Source organism: Dermacentor andersoni, chromosome 3 (assembly GCF_023375885.2).
Source record: "Dermacentor andersoni chromosome 3, qqDerAnde1_hic_scaffold, whole genome shotgun sequence".
Taxonomy (NCBI): domain Eukaryota; kingdom Metazoa; phylum Arthropoda; class Arachnida; order Ixodida; family Ixodidae; genus Dermacentor; species Dermacentor andersoni.
In genome coordinates, this window is record NC_092816.1 from 229,660,559 (window position 1) to 229,677,095 (window position 16,537).

Here is a 16,537-nt window from a genome sequence, read left to right on the forward strand (position 1 = left end):
CTCATGGTGGTGGTGGTGTAGCATCGGGCAGGTTTAGCCTGGTGATCAAGGCCAGCATGGCATTGACTCCAACAGCGTCCTCAAGCATATGGTGAGCTTCTGCCGCGGTTTTGCCAAGTTTAAAACAAAACTTGATGCAAATCCTTGAAGTCTGCCATATTTGTTGCCAAGAAATGCACCAAATTGGTGAAACATTGCGTTGCAAAGCAACACTTCGCAACACAATACTTCTTAGGTGCAAGTCATTCAGCACACTGATCCACAAGGCATATTGCTAGCTACATCTTGCGGAGGAAATGTGTACCACACTGTTTGCCTGCGCTTTTCAAATTCCCAGAAGTTTTGGGTAGCAACGCTTATAGCTGATTTTATCAAAGATCATGCGAACTGAAAGCATCAGGTTGCTCAATCGCTGAAAACCTTCGCTGCTTGGGATGTATGCACTAGGTTGTTTTGCAATGACACCACACATACAGCACTTCAAACGTGCAAATGTTCGGAATGAACTGTGGTTAAACTGCTGGGGATACTGAACAGTTCGCCGCCGGTATCGCGTGATGTCTCTTTCTACAATGCGGAGAGATTCCAGCAAATGGTGCCATGGTATGTCCTTGAAGCCAATAGGTCTGTACAGCTAGACTGATTATTTCACACAGAGTTGTGAAACGCAACTGGGCACAGCTACTCCTGCAGTTAACGTTGCAGTAAAAAAGATTTCCTTGTGTGTACAAGAACTCCAGGTCAATTACTCAAATTCTGGTGCCTGAACTGCTCTATTATGTGAGAAAGATGGTTGTAATTGTAACTTTCAAGAAAGTTGATTGCAAGTTGTATCTCAAGCTCTGTGGGAACAAGCTCTTAGTGGAAGAGTGATAAAGAGGGAGTTAAAAGAGAGTGCAGGTATAATGCCATTGTCACACGGCCACTCGGGAACTTCTTTTTACTAATACAGCGCGAGACTCCTAAAGGAGTTGGACCTCAAAGGCGTGGTTGTCATGGTGTTTCACAAAAGTTGCCAGGCAGTCATTGTTTGGTTCACATATATGCTCAAGAAATTTCACTTCTAATTGCTCCTAAACTATTCTACCAAAAGCTTTCAATGCAAAATTGTTAATAAAATTTTATGCAAGAAATTGACTGCTTCTTGTAAAATGCTCTCAATAAAGATAGTACAGTCGAACCCGACTATATCAAACCCATTTACATTGAGTTATTCTATATATCAAACAATTTCTGGCCATGGTATAGTTACGACTACATATAGCAAAAACTATGCTTACATTGAACAAAAATAGCAGCGACTCCCGATATATAGAACGTCAAGCGGTGAAAGAGTGCCCCCAGAAGTTGGCTTTCCCTCGCGGCAACGGCTAAACCCGGCAGCGTGGCTCCATCCAACCGCTCTCTCTATCGTGACTGCGCTGCCTCGGACGAGCCGCCAATACCCCCCTGCAAGAAATGATCCTGGCCCACCCGCAGCACTTTCTCAGACAGCCAATTGGGCTCTTGTGCCCTCGTCATGCAAGATGGCAAAGGTGCGAGTTGGCTCCCGCATGCTCGGTGATGACTGTAAATTCTGATGAATGCGATGAAGCCGCTGCTGGCGTTGCCGAAGTTTGGAGCGAGCTGTCAGAATTTCCGGAAACTGTTGACTAATCAACGGTGGACGAGTATACGAGTGCAAATGATGGTGTCGCGACCACAGGAGAGCCCGAAAATGAAGACTACATTGTTGACACCGTACCGAGCACAAGTGAAAGTGGGCGCAATGAGGAAAGCAACGATGGTCCTTTGCCCACATCCTTCGAAGTGATTGGTGCACTTGCACTAGTCCAGTGCTCCTGCGCGATTGTGGAAGGTTGCGGCCTCAGCTGCTCCGACTCCTTGGACAATGTGGAGAAGTGCGTGCGTCGCAGGCAGCGAAATTTCTCAAGCAGAAGAAAATGCAGGACTATTTAATGCGAAACTAAGCTAGTTTCATCAATACAATGATTTTATAAATGGTATGTGCTTTTAATGACATCCAATTATTTAGCAGGCTTACATCGAATTATGCTCTATATCCAACTGATAGGCATTTTTTTACGAGTTCGATATAGCCAGGTTCGACTGTAATGCCTTGAGTGACGCTGGCAACCATGTGTTTGCTTGCGTTTGTGTACGGTTGCCAAGCTACCGATTTTTGCTGTTTATGCTACAATCCAAGTGACCCAACCACATTTTGTTTCCTGTCGGTTTGCACGCAGCTGCAAAGCAAGACTGGGCAAAACCACATTGCAGCAGATGCGGAGTAAGCCTTTTGGTCGGCAAGAGAACAATGGCGTCTGTGTGTACAAGCACGTCAAGAATGACTATGGCAGGCATAAAAGGGACCAAGCATTGCTTGAACTGTTCTACAATGGGAATAAGATTCTTTTCTGCTCTTTCTTGTAAATATAGCAAATGAAAATGAATATTTCAGTTCTGTGTCGAGCATTGCGAGATTGTGAGAATGAGTGTACGCCCTTGAGCTGCAGAGGAACACTGCTCCACTCCCTGCACCAAAAAGGCCCATTGCACTCTGTTGCAGACGGGCAGCCATGCGACACCGACTCCCTTGAAACAAAGGAGTCAATGGGTGCCCATGTAGCACGGCTACGAGACCACTTGAGCTATTTGTGCCGGAATGATTTCAGACATTTCTATCTTTTATTTGAATATACTATCGGCCCCTTACACAGGACCTAGATAGGAGTGGGCTACATCTGTACTGCAATATGCACAACGATGCTGTAACATAAAACGCGTATAACAAAATTGCATGTCGAATTGCATATTACAATACATTGTGTTTTAACAAACAATATTGCTCATTATGGTGTTGAATTTTGCAACAATAATGCAACAATACAGTATTTTGAAGGAATCTCAATTGTGCCTTTATCTGTGGCACGAACCTCAAGCCCAAATCTGAAGCACTGCAGCCAGACCCTGTGGAACTGAGTAAGAGGAAGAAAACGTTCTCGACCACTTGCCACACATTTTTCCAGTTTATTCCACTCGCGGGCCATTCGTAACAAGAGTGCCTGTAGCAGTCCTTAAAAAAAAAACTCATCTCCTTGACATACCTGTTATGTTAATTTCTTGTCGCCTGCAACTTTGTTTAATTTACATAGTACTGCTTGTTTACTAGTACCAGTTCATTTATGATGCTGTAAAGCAGGCTTGGCCTTTTCTGTTTCCTTCTTAATTTTGGCAAAGGCAGCTTTGCTCTGTGGCAAAGAGATGTCACCGAGTTGTGCCTTCAATATTTTGAGAAAAAAATTGAATGCAAAGTGTACCTGTTGCACTCCATATGTCTTTCGGACACTTCTTTCTTCTTGTAGGGCTCTCTTCGTTCCCCTATTCTAATATCGGATGTACTGCTAGCATTCCTGAATGTAATCGATTAGCTCGGTAACATGTATGCCAGTAGTTTGCAGTGTCCTACCGTATTTGTACAAGATCGTGGAACATCCAAAACCACAGACGTGCAGCTGAATTTTGGTGGCTAGTCCTTAGCTGAGTTCGTTGACGCCACCTTTTTGCTGTCTACCGACCACAGAAAATCTTCTTCAGTTCCATTTATTGCACTACAAATGCCACACTTCAGGAGGCTCGCGCAACCATTGTCTGCGGGAGGGCATTCCGTGCACCACAGACCCACCTTGCAATGTCTCCGAGCACCACTTTCTTCACAGAACCCGTTCAATAGCAGTGTGGCTGGCTACCTTGCATTGAGCTTTCCTTTTTTTCTTTTTAAGAATTGGTTTCATTTTTGATTTTGAGTAGACTTAGCTAGGATTGTAACACGCATGCAAATTTCAACACTTTTTATTTTAAAAAAACTGCATGTTAGAATCGTGCAAATGCAATAAACTTGTAGATATTTACTGTCTATAGTAGAACTAACGTGCAACTTTGTTGTTCTAAATTGGAGGTTTAAAATTCTTTGCACTACTTAATGTCTTGGTGCATAACTGTTTCCTCTAGCCTTTTTAAATGTGTGAACCTCTTATTCAGTGTTACTTTGAGTGATTACTGATCACACTGTAGCACTCTCTATGTGAACTCGCCAGCATCGCACTGCATCCAAGCCTTGTTTACGAATCGGAAATAAATTGGCACTAATTCTGAAACCACATGTTATCTCGGATGTTAAAGGAACCGTTTCTTTGCTTTGTTTGATCTGCACTGCGCAATAGTCTACAAAGGAAGGAAAGGTGTGACGTAGACGAGCGCTGACTTCGAACTAAAGTTTATTTTCATGAAACACATATTCACGATGTTAGTGTTAGATTGTAAACAATGCCTATAATAAGATAATGTGATCGACAATTTACCTCTGGTCAACACACCATCAATTCCAAATGACATCTAGCAGTGCAAGTGATGCTTGCATTAAGGTGTTGCTAAATTAGCCTGTCTGACTTGCTTGTAATGCTTACAAGCTGTTGTGGCCCTGTGTTGTGTAAATGAAATCATTCCTTGTGTAAATTTTTCATTTTTTTCAAGCGCCATGTTATGTATGGAAGGTGCGAGAGGAACAGATACGTTGATTTGAACACAAAATGGCAACATCTTTTTTTTTTTAATAAATGTACACAAATTGTTTATATGGTACCACAATTGACTCTTTTCGTTTTTTTTTTTCTAAAGCTAGAAATAAGGCAACCTGTATATTACATATTCGGCAGTCGCCATGCTTAATTCTTTCCTTTTTTTTTAATGTGCCACAGAAAGTGACCCTAAAGGTGACACAGGTTTCTGCCAGAAAATTGGCAAATGAGATAAACGTTTATGCACTTCTACTTCTTACCTGCCTACCATACTTATCACATGCATGTGTACATGTTTTAGAAGCAGGTTCTAGGTTTTCAAAGCTTCTTTGGCCCTTAAGGCTGTCCCTTACAATTCTCTCGTGTTGTACGACATTGGCAAGGCTTCTACATTAAGCAGGACACACATGGTGCTATTTGGTGTGTGATCAGATGTATGACTTGTCATGCCGATTGCACATTGTAGGTTTCGAACTAGTTGTATTGAGATCACACTGCACCCATTGCCTGTATACAAGGGGTGGCCCAGAAAAAAAAATCCTGTCTAGCTTCATGCAGCTCTTTGTTATTGTATTGCTGTGTTGTCCCGCTAGGTGGGTGTAGGTAGACACTTCACAAGTCATTACCTAAGCCAACATCGCTGTGAAATGTTTTATGGGCTTGTCTGATAGTTGTACTGACTGTTCTTGGGCTACTCTTGCGAAATTGCGATGTTGTGTTTATAATGGACCACAAACTTCATTGAGGTTTTGGCTCCTTTTGGAAAAATACAATGAGAGAAACATTTGAACTGCTTCAAACTACGTTTGTGGGAAAGCACTGAGCCTTGCAAGAGTTTTTTGGTGGTTTGGGTGGTTTTAAGAAAAGAAAAATGTGTTAGACCTTTATTATTTTGGCTGACCTCCTACCAATCGTACGTACAAGATTGTCAGAAAGGTTTGATAAAAGAGTGAGTTATTGCTACACAACTGGCAAGATTTCAGAAGCTGCTGGCGTGACTTGCAGCTCTTGGTAGTAAATTTTGGATGCAGAATCGGGCATGAGACACATTGTCGCAGTGTTTATTCCCCAACTGTTGGCAGAGAACAAAAAGCAAAATGTAGAAATCCTGTTTGATTTTGTGCCAGGATATGAAAATTTGCTTCATAAGAACTTCAGTTCAGCCTAGTTGGTGTTTACTGCATATCATATTGCCACCTGTGTTGCTTTTGTGTTCTCTTCCGCTTTCCCATCTTCATTTGCAGTCAATGATATGCTGAAAATTTGCATCAAGTGTAACTCGAAAGGAACTGATCTGCAATTCTCATGTGCCCTATTTATCGGACCGCACTACGTCTGATTTCTTTCCTTTGTATTTCAAGAAGGAAATTTAATAAACGAACGAGCTTTTAAATTTTGCACTGTGCACGAGGTGAAGTTAACTCTAGCTCCTCAAGCTTAATGCTGTTGAGTGGCCCCTGCAGAGTTGGTTCAAACAGTGGGAGAAAAGGGTTGGACAAGTATATTGTTTCCATTGAAGATTATTTCGGATGGGACAGTCCTTTTTGTCCTAAGTGAAAATTCTTGTTCTCTTTTGGGTTCCCCCTGGTACATTGTGATACAACTGCAACTAATCTTGGTTCAGATTTAGTATGTGTAATGTCTGCCAGCCTTTGCCATTCTAATGACCCCAGCCAAGGCCCTTACCACTATCACATAAAAGTGTTGTTGGCATGACGTAGTTAAATAAATTCATGTTGGAAGTGTGACTGTCTGAAGAACACCTCTGGTGCGATCAAGAACTGTGATACGGTGAAGTAAACGGCACACACTATCTCGGTGCTAGCTCTTTTCACTGGCAGCGTAAAGAAAACCAATGTACTGAAATGTACTGCACCTACTAAATTTACGTGCATGCAGATTATCCTTCTGTCTGCTAGGCACAAAGCACTGCTACTTATCTGTTGCACTGCAACCATTGTGTGCAAACCATAGGAGACTATGGTTGAATGCAGAAAAGTGCTTGCTCAAAAGCATGTGTGTTTGCATTAGAAGCCGATAAGGGGTTGTATCTTCAGAGATGCCTACCCTTTCACAGGAGGCACACTCTGACATAGGGTAGGTTGACACTTGTATGAGATTATTAAAAACTTGGTAGGCTGCAGAATATGTAAAATACAAACGCTGCGACTTATTGCAGCTGGATCACAAGTACTGTCAGCTATGGCTGCAGTGGCCAGAAAGGGGGCATGAACACCTCCGTGTGTTGGCCTAACACAGGTTCTCTTGTCTGTTGTCTTGTTGCTGCCAAGCTGTATGTACAATGTACTTCAATCCATTTGAATGATGCCTTTCAGGTTGGTTGGCCTTGTGGGCATTTTTCGGTGTGGGACTCTGCTCTTCCTTCCCTGGGATGACTACTCGGCTGTCAACCATGAAGCGGCCCAAACGGTACGTGCCTGTTGAGTGATGTTCATTAAAGGGACACGGAACATTTTTATGAGTGCTTTTCATTCCTAAATAACTTTTTCAAAAGTATGAATCATCTTGGCACAGGAGGAGGTGATTTATGGTCGCCCAATGACTCTTGGTGAGGAGAGAAAGCAAGCAAGACGCGTAATAATATTTCCCACAAAGCAATCTTGGTCACTGTCAAGCACTGCAGACAGGAAAACAGACATCGATATCCAAAACACCATACTTATCTTTCTTGCAATCTTCTAGTCTCTCCTAGTTTCATCTTTAGGCAACTTTGGTTTCTTCTAATAAAAGCACTTCTGTGTACAACATAGCAGCATATGCTTCGGGTAGTGTGTTGCGCCGGCTTCAAGTAGCATTTCTTTAGCTAGCATTTATTGTGACCCCGCATCTCGCCTGAATGGTGCAAGTGCCCTCCACGTGTTCACATATGTGGATGACTTTATTAAAGGGTCCCTGAAACGGTTCGGACAAATTTTGTAGACTCGTAGGGTACAGCTACAGTAAAGCATTCGCGTCGCAATTTAAGTGAAGCATCTCGTATTAATATACCGTATTTATTTGCATAATGGTTGCACTTGCGTAATGATCACACCCCTGAATTTTGTTGTCAAAATACGATTCTTTTTTTTTCCCGTGTAATGATTGCACCCCAAACTTGTCGCAGCAATATGTCGTGTGCTTAAGCAGATGCCCCATTTCATTCCTTTCATCACTTTCCTCATTTCCATGAAAAAAAAAGAAATCAACCAAACTTGCCTTGGCTTTATAATTTGCAGGCATTATAATGGTTGTGGTCAACAACAACAAAGGAGAGGTGCCTTTCAATTTCTCTTGTCTGCACTTGTGGGGCACGCAAAAAATCGCAAGTGGCAATGATAGCAGCCACGTTTACATTGATACGTTAGAAGTGTACCCTATTCATACGCCGATGCTTGTAACACAGCTAAGATATTCGCCCACCCTTAGTAGAAATGTGCCATATTAGGATTGTAGTGAAGACAAATGCTGCAGTTTTCTCGGCATGCCCGCCATGTGTTTCTATGTCACTGACAGCTAAGCGTGCCCATCTGTTTCTGTCCCCACAAAGTGCACATGGCTATGTTATTGCTGCAAACTTGCAGATATTAATGATATTATCGTTACTGATACGGAAGAAACAGTTTTAATGCATATAATATACTCGTGAGAAGCAAAAAATAATTGGAGAACGCTTAAGCTTCGCCTTCAAGAGTGGAATGCGATAGAGCTATCGCACCCCGTTCGCACCGCCACTCATTCGCTCGGCATGCTCTTGAGTCGCACGCAGCGTTCGACGCGGCAACGAAACGTGCGCCTGAGCAAGCGGAACGAACCAAAGAACTCTGTGTCTCGGAGGGAGAAACGATCTACGCGAGCCAAACGTCGTGTTCGGCACGGACAGCCGGGCCGCGACACGCCATGAAGGCGGACGCGTTCATGGGGCTGACGCCTCGATGGGATCGTCCTCTATCTCGCTTGGGAGCGCTGCGCAGACGCATGACTTCTCGGAAGCAGCTCGGCATACATCGCAGGGGACGCTTTCCCATCAGATGCGCTACGGCGCAGCGATCACGTCGGAGGCGTCCCGCATCAGACGCTGCACCTAGGAATCGCGCTGTGAGCGGAAAGAGGAGCCGCGTTGCCTAAACAAGAGGGTTTGAGTGACGCACGCTGGAAGTTGGAAAGGGAGAGAGCAAGAAAGCTTATAAACGCAAGGGTATTGGGGCATTCTCGCACCGGTCCCCGCACGGCCCGAAGGGGACAAGCGGGCGAGTGGCGCGCCACGTGTCGGGGCAGCGCCGCACGTTGCGAGGAGTCTTCTGTGTTTGCCGCTAGATGGCTCTGCGTGTGCGCAGCAGAAATGTAGCGGAAACGTACTTCGCTACTCGTGTAACTGCGACTTCTGTATTTACATGCTCATAATTACCAATATACACCGCAGTATAAGTTTCTACGGCACGTTGCTAAGGCAACACCGCATTCACTAGAGGCGCTTTTATCCCACTTTGAATCATCGGACTCGTGGCTCAGTGGTAGCGTCTCCGTCTCGCACTCCGGAGACCCTGGTTCGATTCCCATCTGGTGCCCATCCCGGTGTCCATCTTGCAAGTTGTTTTTTATTTATGAAGTGCCTTCCGGGATTTATCGCTCATGGCCAACGCCGATGACACCGGCTTTTCTGCGACACGAGCTCCTTAACGCTACTGCGTTAAAATGCCACTCGGTGCGCTCGGCTTGCACCGCCGACCACCATTTTATGCGTTGCATATTGCAATCACGCAGTTTAGCCCTTGGGCGCGTCCGGGCAGCCACCATTGACCTTTAGCACAACCACGTGGCGTGACGTCGCGACAGCCGGAGGAAAAGCTGGGCCCCAACTCGCGCGGTCGCGCGTGGCCGCAGCCACCACCTGACTCCATGGGTGCCAAGAACGCCGTTGTAGCCGGTGCTGGAGCTGCGTTTGTACATTCTGCATTAGCTTCACCGGCAACCACGTATATAGCCACTACAGCACTTCTCGCCTCACTACAGGTACATGCACACAGAATGACCAAGAATTAAAAATAGCTAAACCGAGTATTACCGAGTAAATCCAAGTATTGCCGAGAAAATCGAGTGCCGCCAAGCAATACCTCGCCCTCAAAAAAAAAAAAAAGACCGCGCAATATGCAACGCATTCTTGGCTTAACCAAGCTAAGCCTGGCCATTTTTTGTTTTGGTATCCCGCACTGTTGCAGCGGCAGCTGCCTGTTTGTTGACCTGTTTGCATCCCGCAGCAAATTCTGAATGAAAAAAAAAAATTTTTTTTCGCAAGAAATTTATCTCGAGTAATGATCGCATCCTGGGATTTGCGTCAATATTTTTCACAAGAAATTGTGATCATTATGCGAGTAAATACGGTAGCTACGGTGATTGCAAGTTACCCTCCAAGCTAGCCATGCTTTTTCTCCTCAACTCATTCGCCGAGAGATCAGGGCTAAGCTCTGCCTTCTCTGGCTCTACATCATGATGTGACATCGTGTCGTCTACTGCTTGTCTTGGAGCCAGCCTGCGAAGACTCTCCAACATCTCCGCCAGCCACTTGGCTGTCAATCCCCAGTGAGAGCTATCCAAGCAGCATGCATTACAGGTATCCTGTCGCAGCACCGAGTGTGTCCGGTATTCCACTAGCCACAGGAGAGCTGGGCATTTTGACAGATGGGCGGAGGTGTAAACTAAAGCCCTTCCATTCTACTAATGCTGTGATGAAGGAGCTTTAGCATACACGTAGCGCAAACTGAACTGAGGCAAGCACTGGCTTAGTCTACATACGGAGAGTCTTTTCGGTATACACATAACTTTGCCCATTTATGAGCTGCCCTTATAGGGTGTAAAATGGTGCTGCTGGCCAGCTTTGTAGGAGGCCGCCATAATGTAGTCGTTCAATATGAACGACTAAAAAGTTAGAATAATTTTAATTTCACTCCGTTCCTTCTGGCACACCATTTCGCGCAGCAGGTGCCCCATACGCATTATCATCACCAGTGAGCACTCAGCATGGCTACTGTTATTTTGCATGAATAAGAATCTGCTACATTATACCAGGCATGTTTCTATTCACTTTCACAATGGATACAAGCATGCAGTTCGGTACTCCAGATATACAACCACTGCCTCAGCAGCATCTTCTGTCCCCAAGCCAACTTCAGTGGAAGTTTCATGACCAATAAAAAATTATTGAAGGTATCTGCCCGTGGGAATAAACCTTATTGTCCTTTTGCTATAATTTTGCTTCATTGCACACAGTTGCTTCCAAATATTCAAAAGCTATTTGAGAAATATATGTATTTATGAATTGACTGTTCAATTGACGGTTGTATTGAATAGGACACTATTCAATTGATCATTCGAATGTTTCAAATATTCACACACACCTGGTATTCGCCCCCCATTTGGAATTTTCCAAGGCAACACTGCGGCTACGAGAGATGCCTTCTGGTTAAGTATATGGACGCTAATTGAAATTGAGCACTGTCAGTTTTATTTTCTTAACTTCATTCCAAAAGTTGCATGGTAGTTTGGGCATGTTGGTATTCCATAAGGAAGTGTTTGTGCCTTTTTTTTCTGTATGTTCAGTTCGTGTTTTTTATTCTTGGCAACATGACCGGGAGTGTCCTTTAACAGTATGTTGTATTCAGTGTGTGTGTGTGTGCGTGTAGATGCAGACCAGTCTGCAGCTTTTCGACTGAAGTGAACTGTGGTGCACTCTCAGTCACAAGCAACACTAAATATATATGCGTCATCTGTGCAGCTATTTACGTGAGGCCCTGTTCAGAGAGTTGGAAGCACTCTTTCATGAAAACTTGCTTGAGGTTATCAATCAATGCTAGCTGTCCTACATGGCCAGTTGAAAAGCCTTGTTGTTTAATATAATTCAAGCTTTCAGTCAATGTTTGGCTTGTATTTTCTTCTGCAAGGGCACCTAAACGAGTCTTGCAAAACAAAGGTTGTTGCACCATGATTATCATGAATCTCTTTCATGGCGCTTCTCTATAACTTCTTCCCGACTTCTGTTTTCCTTTGTATTTATTTGAATGCCGAGAGTCTTAAGAACACTTGAAATTAAGCAATGCCTACTCCATTTTAATTTCTCTGCCTGCAGATGAACAACATTTGCCAGACTCGAATAACCTCAAGGTAACCAGTCAATCTGGCACTGTTGGCATTCGTCTTCTAGCCTTGTAAGAAATGTCTGTATGTGTGGCATACTGTTCCTTGATCTGGTGCTACAACTCCGAAGTATTTTGCTTGGCATTGAGAGTGTAAAGACTTCTGGCGCACATTTTTTTTCTTTGCGTCCTCATTTTTTTTTTACCATTTAGTTTTGTTGGGATTATTTTTGACAAGCTGACCAACAAGAGAGTACTGCTAATATAATTTCAGGTGAACGACCATCTGCCAGAGCAGCCTTTGAACCAAAATGTGAAGCATCCTGTAGGGGGTGGAACCCCCACCCATGCCGAAGAGCTACGGCTTCTGCCACGGCCTCGCTGGGCACCAATCAGTGGTGCTCCATTGACCTTTGACACCACAGCTGATCTGGAGGCTTTCTTGGCACAGCTGGGACAGCTGCTGCGCAAGGAACTCTGCCATAGGCACTACAACACCCTGGGCAACCTCTTGCGCTTCTACAGGGACTACCGTAGCAGTAGCAGCAGCAGCCTGGCGACCTTCCTCCGTAACTACCCAGCTGAAGTCTTTGAGGAAGGCCTCTCATGTGTTGGCTTGAGTCTGCATCTGTGCGACGCCATGAAGCAGCAGTTTCCCCATGCCCAGCCCTTCTTGGTCTCGTGTGAAGAATGGATCCCTGACGTGGTGTCCTACTGCAGCCACAACCCCCCGGATGACGCATCCAGTGTCAAAGAGCACGTGCTGGTTGCCCTCCGGGTGCTGGCAGGCACCCGTCGGGGTCTGGTGCTGCTGGACCCGGGATACCATGTGGGCTTCCCAGTCGTCGTCATGGACGATGGCTGCGCTCCACACAGCGGCCACTTCGTCCAGTCACGCACATCCAAATCCACCAAGGAGTACTGCTACGAGGCTGTGGGCGAAGGCTATGTGCTCTGGCGAGTGACCGAGACTCGCATGGGTTGCAGCAAGACATGGGACAATGTCCTGTATGTTGGTGGTGCCTTCCAGAGCGCACTCAGCTACTCGGAGAAGCGAAATCTGCTTTATGACTTCAGGACTCTAGTGGCACGTCGCAATGGTCGTGGCCCTACAGCAGGAGTTTACTGTAAACTGGACGAGCTGAACCGCAATCCTGTCTTCACACTCTTCTATAATAAGGATGGCCAGAGAACTGAGACGAAGCTGCCTTTCGGGTCATTTGGCTCTGCCATGCCACCAGTCACTGAGTGTGCCCAACAGATAGGCATGGCCCCCGACAAGCTGCTCGCTCTCCTCACTGGCATGGCTGACCTGTACGAGGATGTAGACTTTGTCAACCAACTGCTGGACCTCAACCGCAGAGTGGACCCTTTTGAAGAGCTGAAATAAATCACTGGCACAGCATATAATTTAAGAAAATTGGGCTCATTTTACGAGTGTTGCACAACAAATAAATTCTGCTCGCAAAAAGCTTTTGCTCATTGGTCTCTAAATAAACCTTCCGCTGAAAGTCTTGAGAAGACACCAGAGGGAGAGGGATACTTGCTTCAAGCTATCTTTATACAGACAAGTTGCTGAATAAGCCACTGTTATCTAGAAAAAAGAATGTGTTGTTGCATGTTGGTCTTTGCTTTCAAGTTCGCTCCTACTTGTGTGCCCAATCTAAAAGCAAAGAATGGTTAATAGTATGTATGCATCCTTCAAAAAGCTTGGGAAAAGCAGACTGGTATGATGGCAGTTTCGGGATTCCTCCTAGATACATCCCTATTAAGGCGAAGCTTTTGATACCTCTTCCTTCAACTTTGCTGCTGCTGCTGTCTGGCACACCACGTTGGTGGTTAGTTAGAGCGTGTGTATACATGGCAGGAGCCTGGCAGAGAGTAAAATGGATGCGAGAAACTTATTTGGACTTTCGCACCGTGTTGAATGCACAATGCCCTCTGGAGCTCCCTTGGAGTCGCTGCTTAGCCTCTTGACAGCTGTAATCATCCGTGACCTCCGGAAAAGCATAGCAGAAATTGCAGCACTTGCCTTTCCACTAACGTGCAAGTTCAGAGGGAAGCTAGATAGAATTGGAGAGAGGAAGGGGGAGAGGAGGCTCAGAATGGGCAGAACCGACGCAGTCGCTATACGAGTAACAGCCTTGCCACTCTTCACTCGCACTTCCCATACAAGGGCAAAGGGGGGAAATAGGGAAAAGGTGACAGGAGAAGGCAAGGAAGCGCTACTATCACACGACAGCGGTTATGGGGAAACTGGATAAGCTTAAGTTCAAGGTACGGTACAGTACGTTTCTGCTATATCTGAAAAATAAGTACCATGCAAATATGTCAAGCAGACAACTTCATCGGGACGTGCAGAAGGACAGCCGCATTAAAGCGCACCACAGGTTCCAGGCAACACTACAGAAGCGGTCGCACATCAAATCAACACTTCTGTGCCCGCCGCGGTAGCTTTACAGCTATGGCATTGCTAGAGGTCACGGCAGCCACGTTTCGACGAGGGCGGAATAGAAAACGCACGTGCACTTAGATTTTGGGACACATTAAAGAACATCACGGTGTCTAAATTAATCTGGAGTATACCACTATGGCATGCCTTATAATCCGATTGTGGTTTTGGCATGTACAGCCCCATAATCCAATTCAAGTTTAATACTTCTGCCACGGTGTGATGTGCCACTTAGGCAATGAAAATGCTCAAATCTCGGAGGTTATGAAATATGGCACCCAACAATGCCTGAAGCAAGCAGCTCTCCTCGTGTGTTCTGTGGACTACACAGACAAGCAGCAGTGGTGCATGCAAGGTAATATTTAACATCAACTCGGCACTCTCGTGTTCGACTAAACATTGAAGAAATTAAGCTTTTGCCATCAACATCACTGCTAATTATCAATCAAAGCAACCAGCACAGAAAGCTTTGCTTACGTCGATTCCCACAGTGTGTGGGATTCGCATAATTTTTTTTAGGTTGTGTTGGGATAATGCAGAATGTGACCATGGCTGTGGAAACCTTTGTTTCCAGCAGCACAACTGCATTGCTGATGGTTTTGATGACAGCCATTATGGAAGCCAAAACGAAAATGGGCTATGCTCGCAGCGCAGCTAGTGTAGCTCAGCTGCAGCTGTTTATGCCGTGCATCAGTTTGCTGCTGTTCATCCATGTCTGCCAGAGCTCCTACATGTTTGCAACAGGCATGTGCTGCTGCAATCGAATAAAATGGACTGGTTTTTCATAAGGCTGCAAATGCCACTGGTTGGGTTTCCCTAAGAGCTGCCTAGTGAAAATTAAGAACAACTTCCCTATATAAAGGAACAAAACTGAATGAATGAAAAGATAACAAGGAATGCACTGCCGTACTAGACACTATAAGAAAAAAAGAAATCTTGTGCAAAGAGGATTGTCACTGCAAAATGGATGGAAAATTAGGAGTATTTGGTTGGGCTAGTTGGATGAATGCAGCCAGCTTAGCACGAAAGGTGGCCAACAACAGTGTCCCTTGTTCTTTGCTGTTGTCCTCGTGCCAAGTTATGCTGGCCACACCTTTTGGATGGAGAAGATGACCTCGCCTCACATCAATGGGTCTGGAAAGCACCATAAGTAGTCTGCAGTGTAACTGCTGTCATTCGGGTGCCATACTTTATTTAGCACTATTGTATAAAGCTGGTTTTTGGAAAGAACCAAGTTAGTGCTAGCTGAGTCAAACTGAGTCGATTAACACACTGTCAGGACAACAGCCAGGAATCAGGAATTCAGGCTAAAAAGGTCGACAGAACCCATCTCGCGATGGCTGTTGATGGTAGTGCGTTTAACATTGAGTCAACGTAACGACACCAATGATGTTGGTAGCAACATCTTGCCACCATCAAAACAAGTTGTGTATGAAGCATGTAGTGCAGTGGGACAACTCTACTGCGTTCCCCTAAGAACAATAAGTGCCATCTAGCGGAGCCACCGCAAAGCCTACACGTGGCCTCCGAAATACATGGCACACCGGTGTGTGCGAACTCTGAGAAACTCAATGCGGCAGCTGGGCCCCTTGTGCTTCTGGACATGCTGTGCCATCTGGTGGTGCTGCTTAGAAATCTGCATTAGTGTCCCTGTATCAGCTCCCAAATGTAGCGAAGTTATGCATACTTCCGCCATTTTGTTCCAGCACTTTGAAGTTGGCACTCTTCAGGTGTGTGGCTGCCGTACTTGGAATAGTGTTGAAACCTGAAATGGCACTGACGCAAAGGTGCAAACACTTCTTTTGCAGCGTTGCTTCACTGCTACAGTTAGGATACTTGACTGTTTTCGACTTTCATAGGCAGAGTGAGTGAGTAAAGACTTTATTTGAAAACAAGGTATTGACGGATGACCCTGTTGTTAGGCAGCCACAAGCCCCTGGGCCCGGGCGGCTTCTTCAGCTCTCTCGATGACCTTGGCCTGCAGGTCAGGGTCGGAGCTGAGCAACACGGCCTCCCACTGCTCAGTATTACTTATTCCGTGATTTGTGTGATTTTCTGCTGGGCACGACCACATAATATGGAATAGATCCGCTTTTTGCTACTCCACACTGTGATTCGTGTTGCATCCCAAAACATGTAGCCAGTAACGTATGTTGTGCTTTGAGAAGGTAAATACGGATATTGTGCATGGATAGAAGGAGGCTAAAAACTGTTCAGTTCATTGAGGGTGAACCTCGCTATATATATAGTTAGCTGATCCGTGTGATAAGGTAGTCTGTGTCTGATGACTGGCGCTTGTTTGTGCTGTCAGTACAGAGTGCGCTAGGTAGGGTTCAGGCCTGGGAACACTGCAGACACCCACTGTCCATACAAATTCTCAA

The 16,537-nt window shown here is 45.2% G+C and overlaps 1 protein-coding gene across 1 annotated transcript in view; it reads left to right on the forward strand.

Moving 5' to 3' along the window:
• LOC126536588 (uncharacterized) overlaps window positions 1–13,175 on the forward strand; it is a 29,634-nt gene extending 16,459 nt beyond the window's left edge. The window contains exons 2-3 of the mRNA XM_072287018.1: window positions 6,914–7,007; window positions 11,979–13,175. Coding sequence (XP_072143119.1) covers window positions 6,914–7,007; window positions 11,979–13,094 — 1,210 coding nt within the window. The 3' untranslated portion in view covers window positions 13,095–13,175. The remainder of the gene's footprint in view (window positions 1–6,913; window positions 7,008–11,978) is intronic.
• The last annotated feature ends 3,362 nt before the right edge of the window (window positions 13,176–16,537 follow it).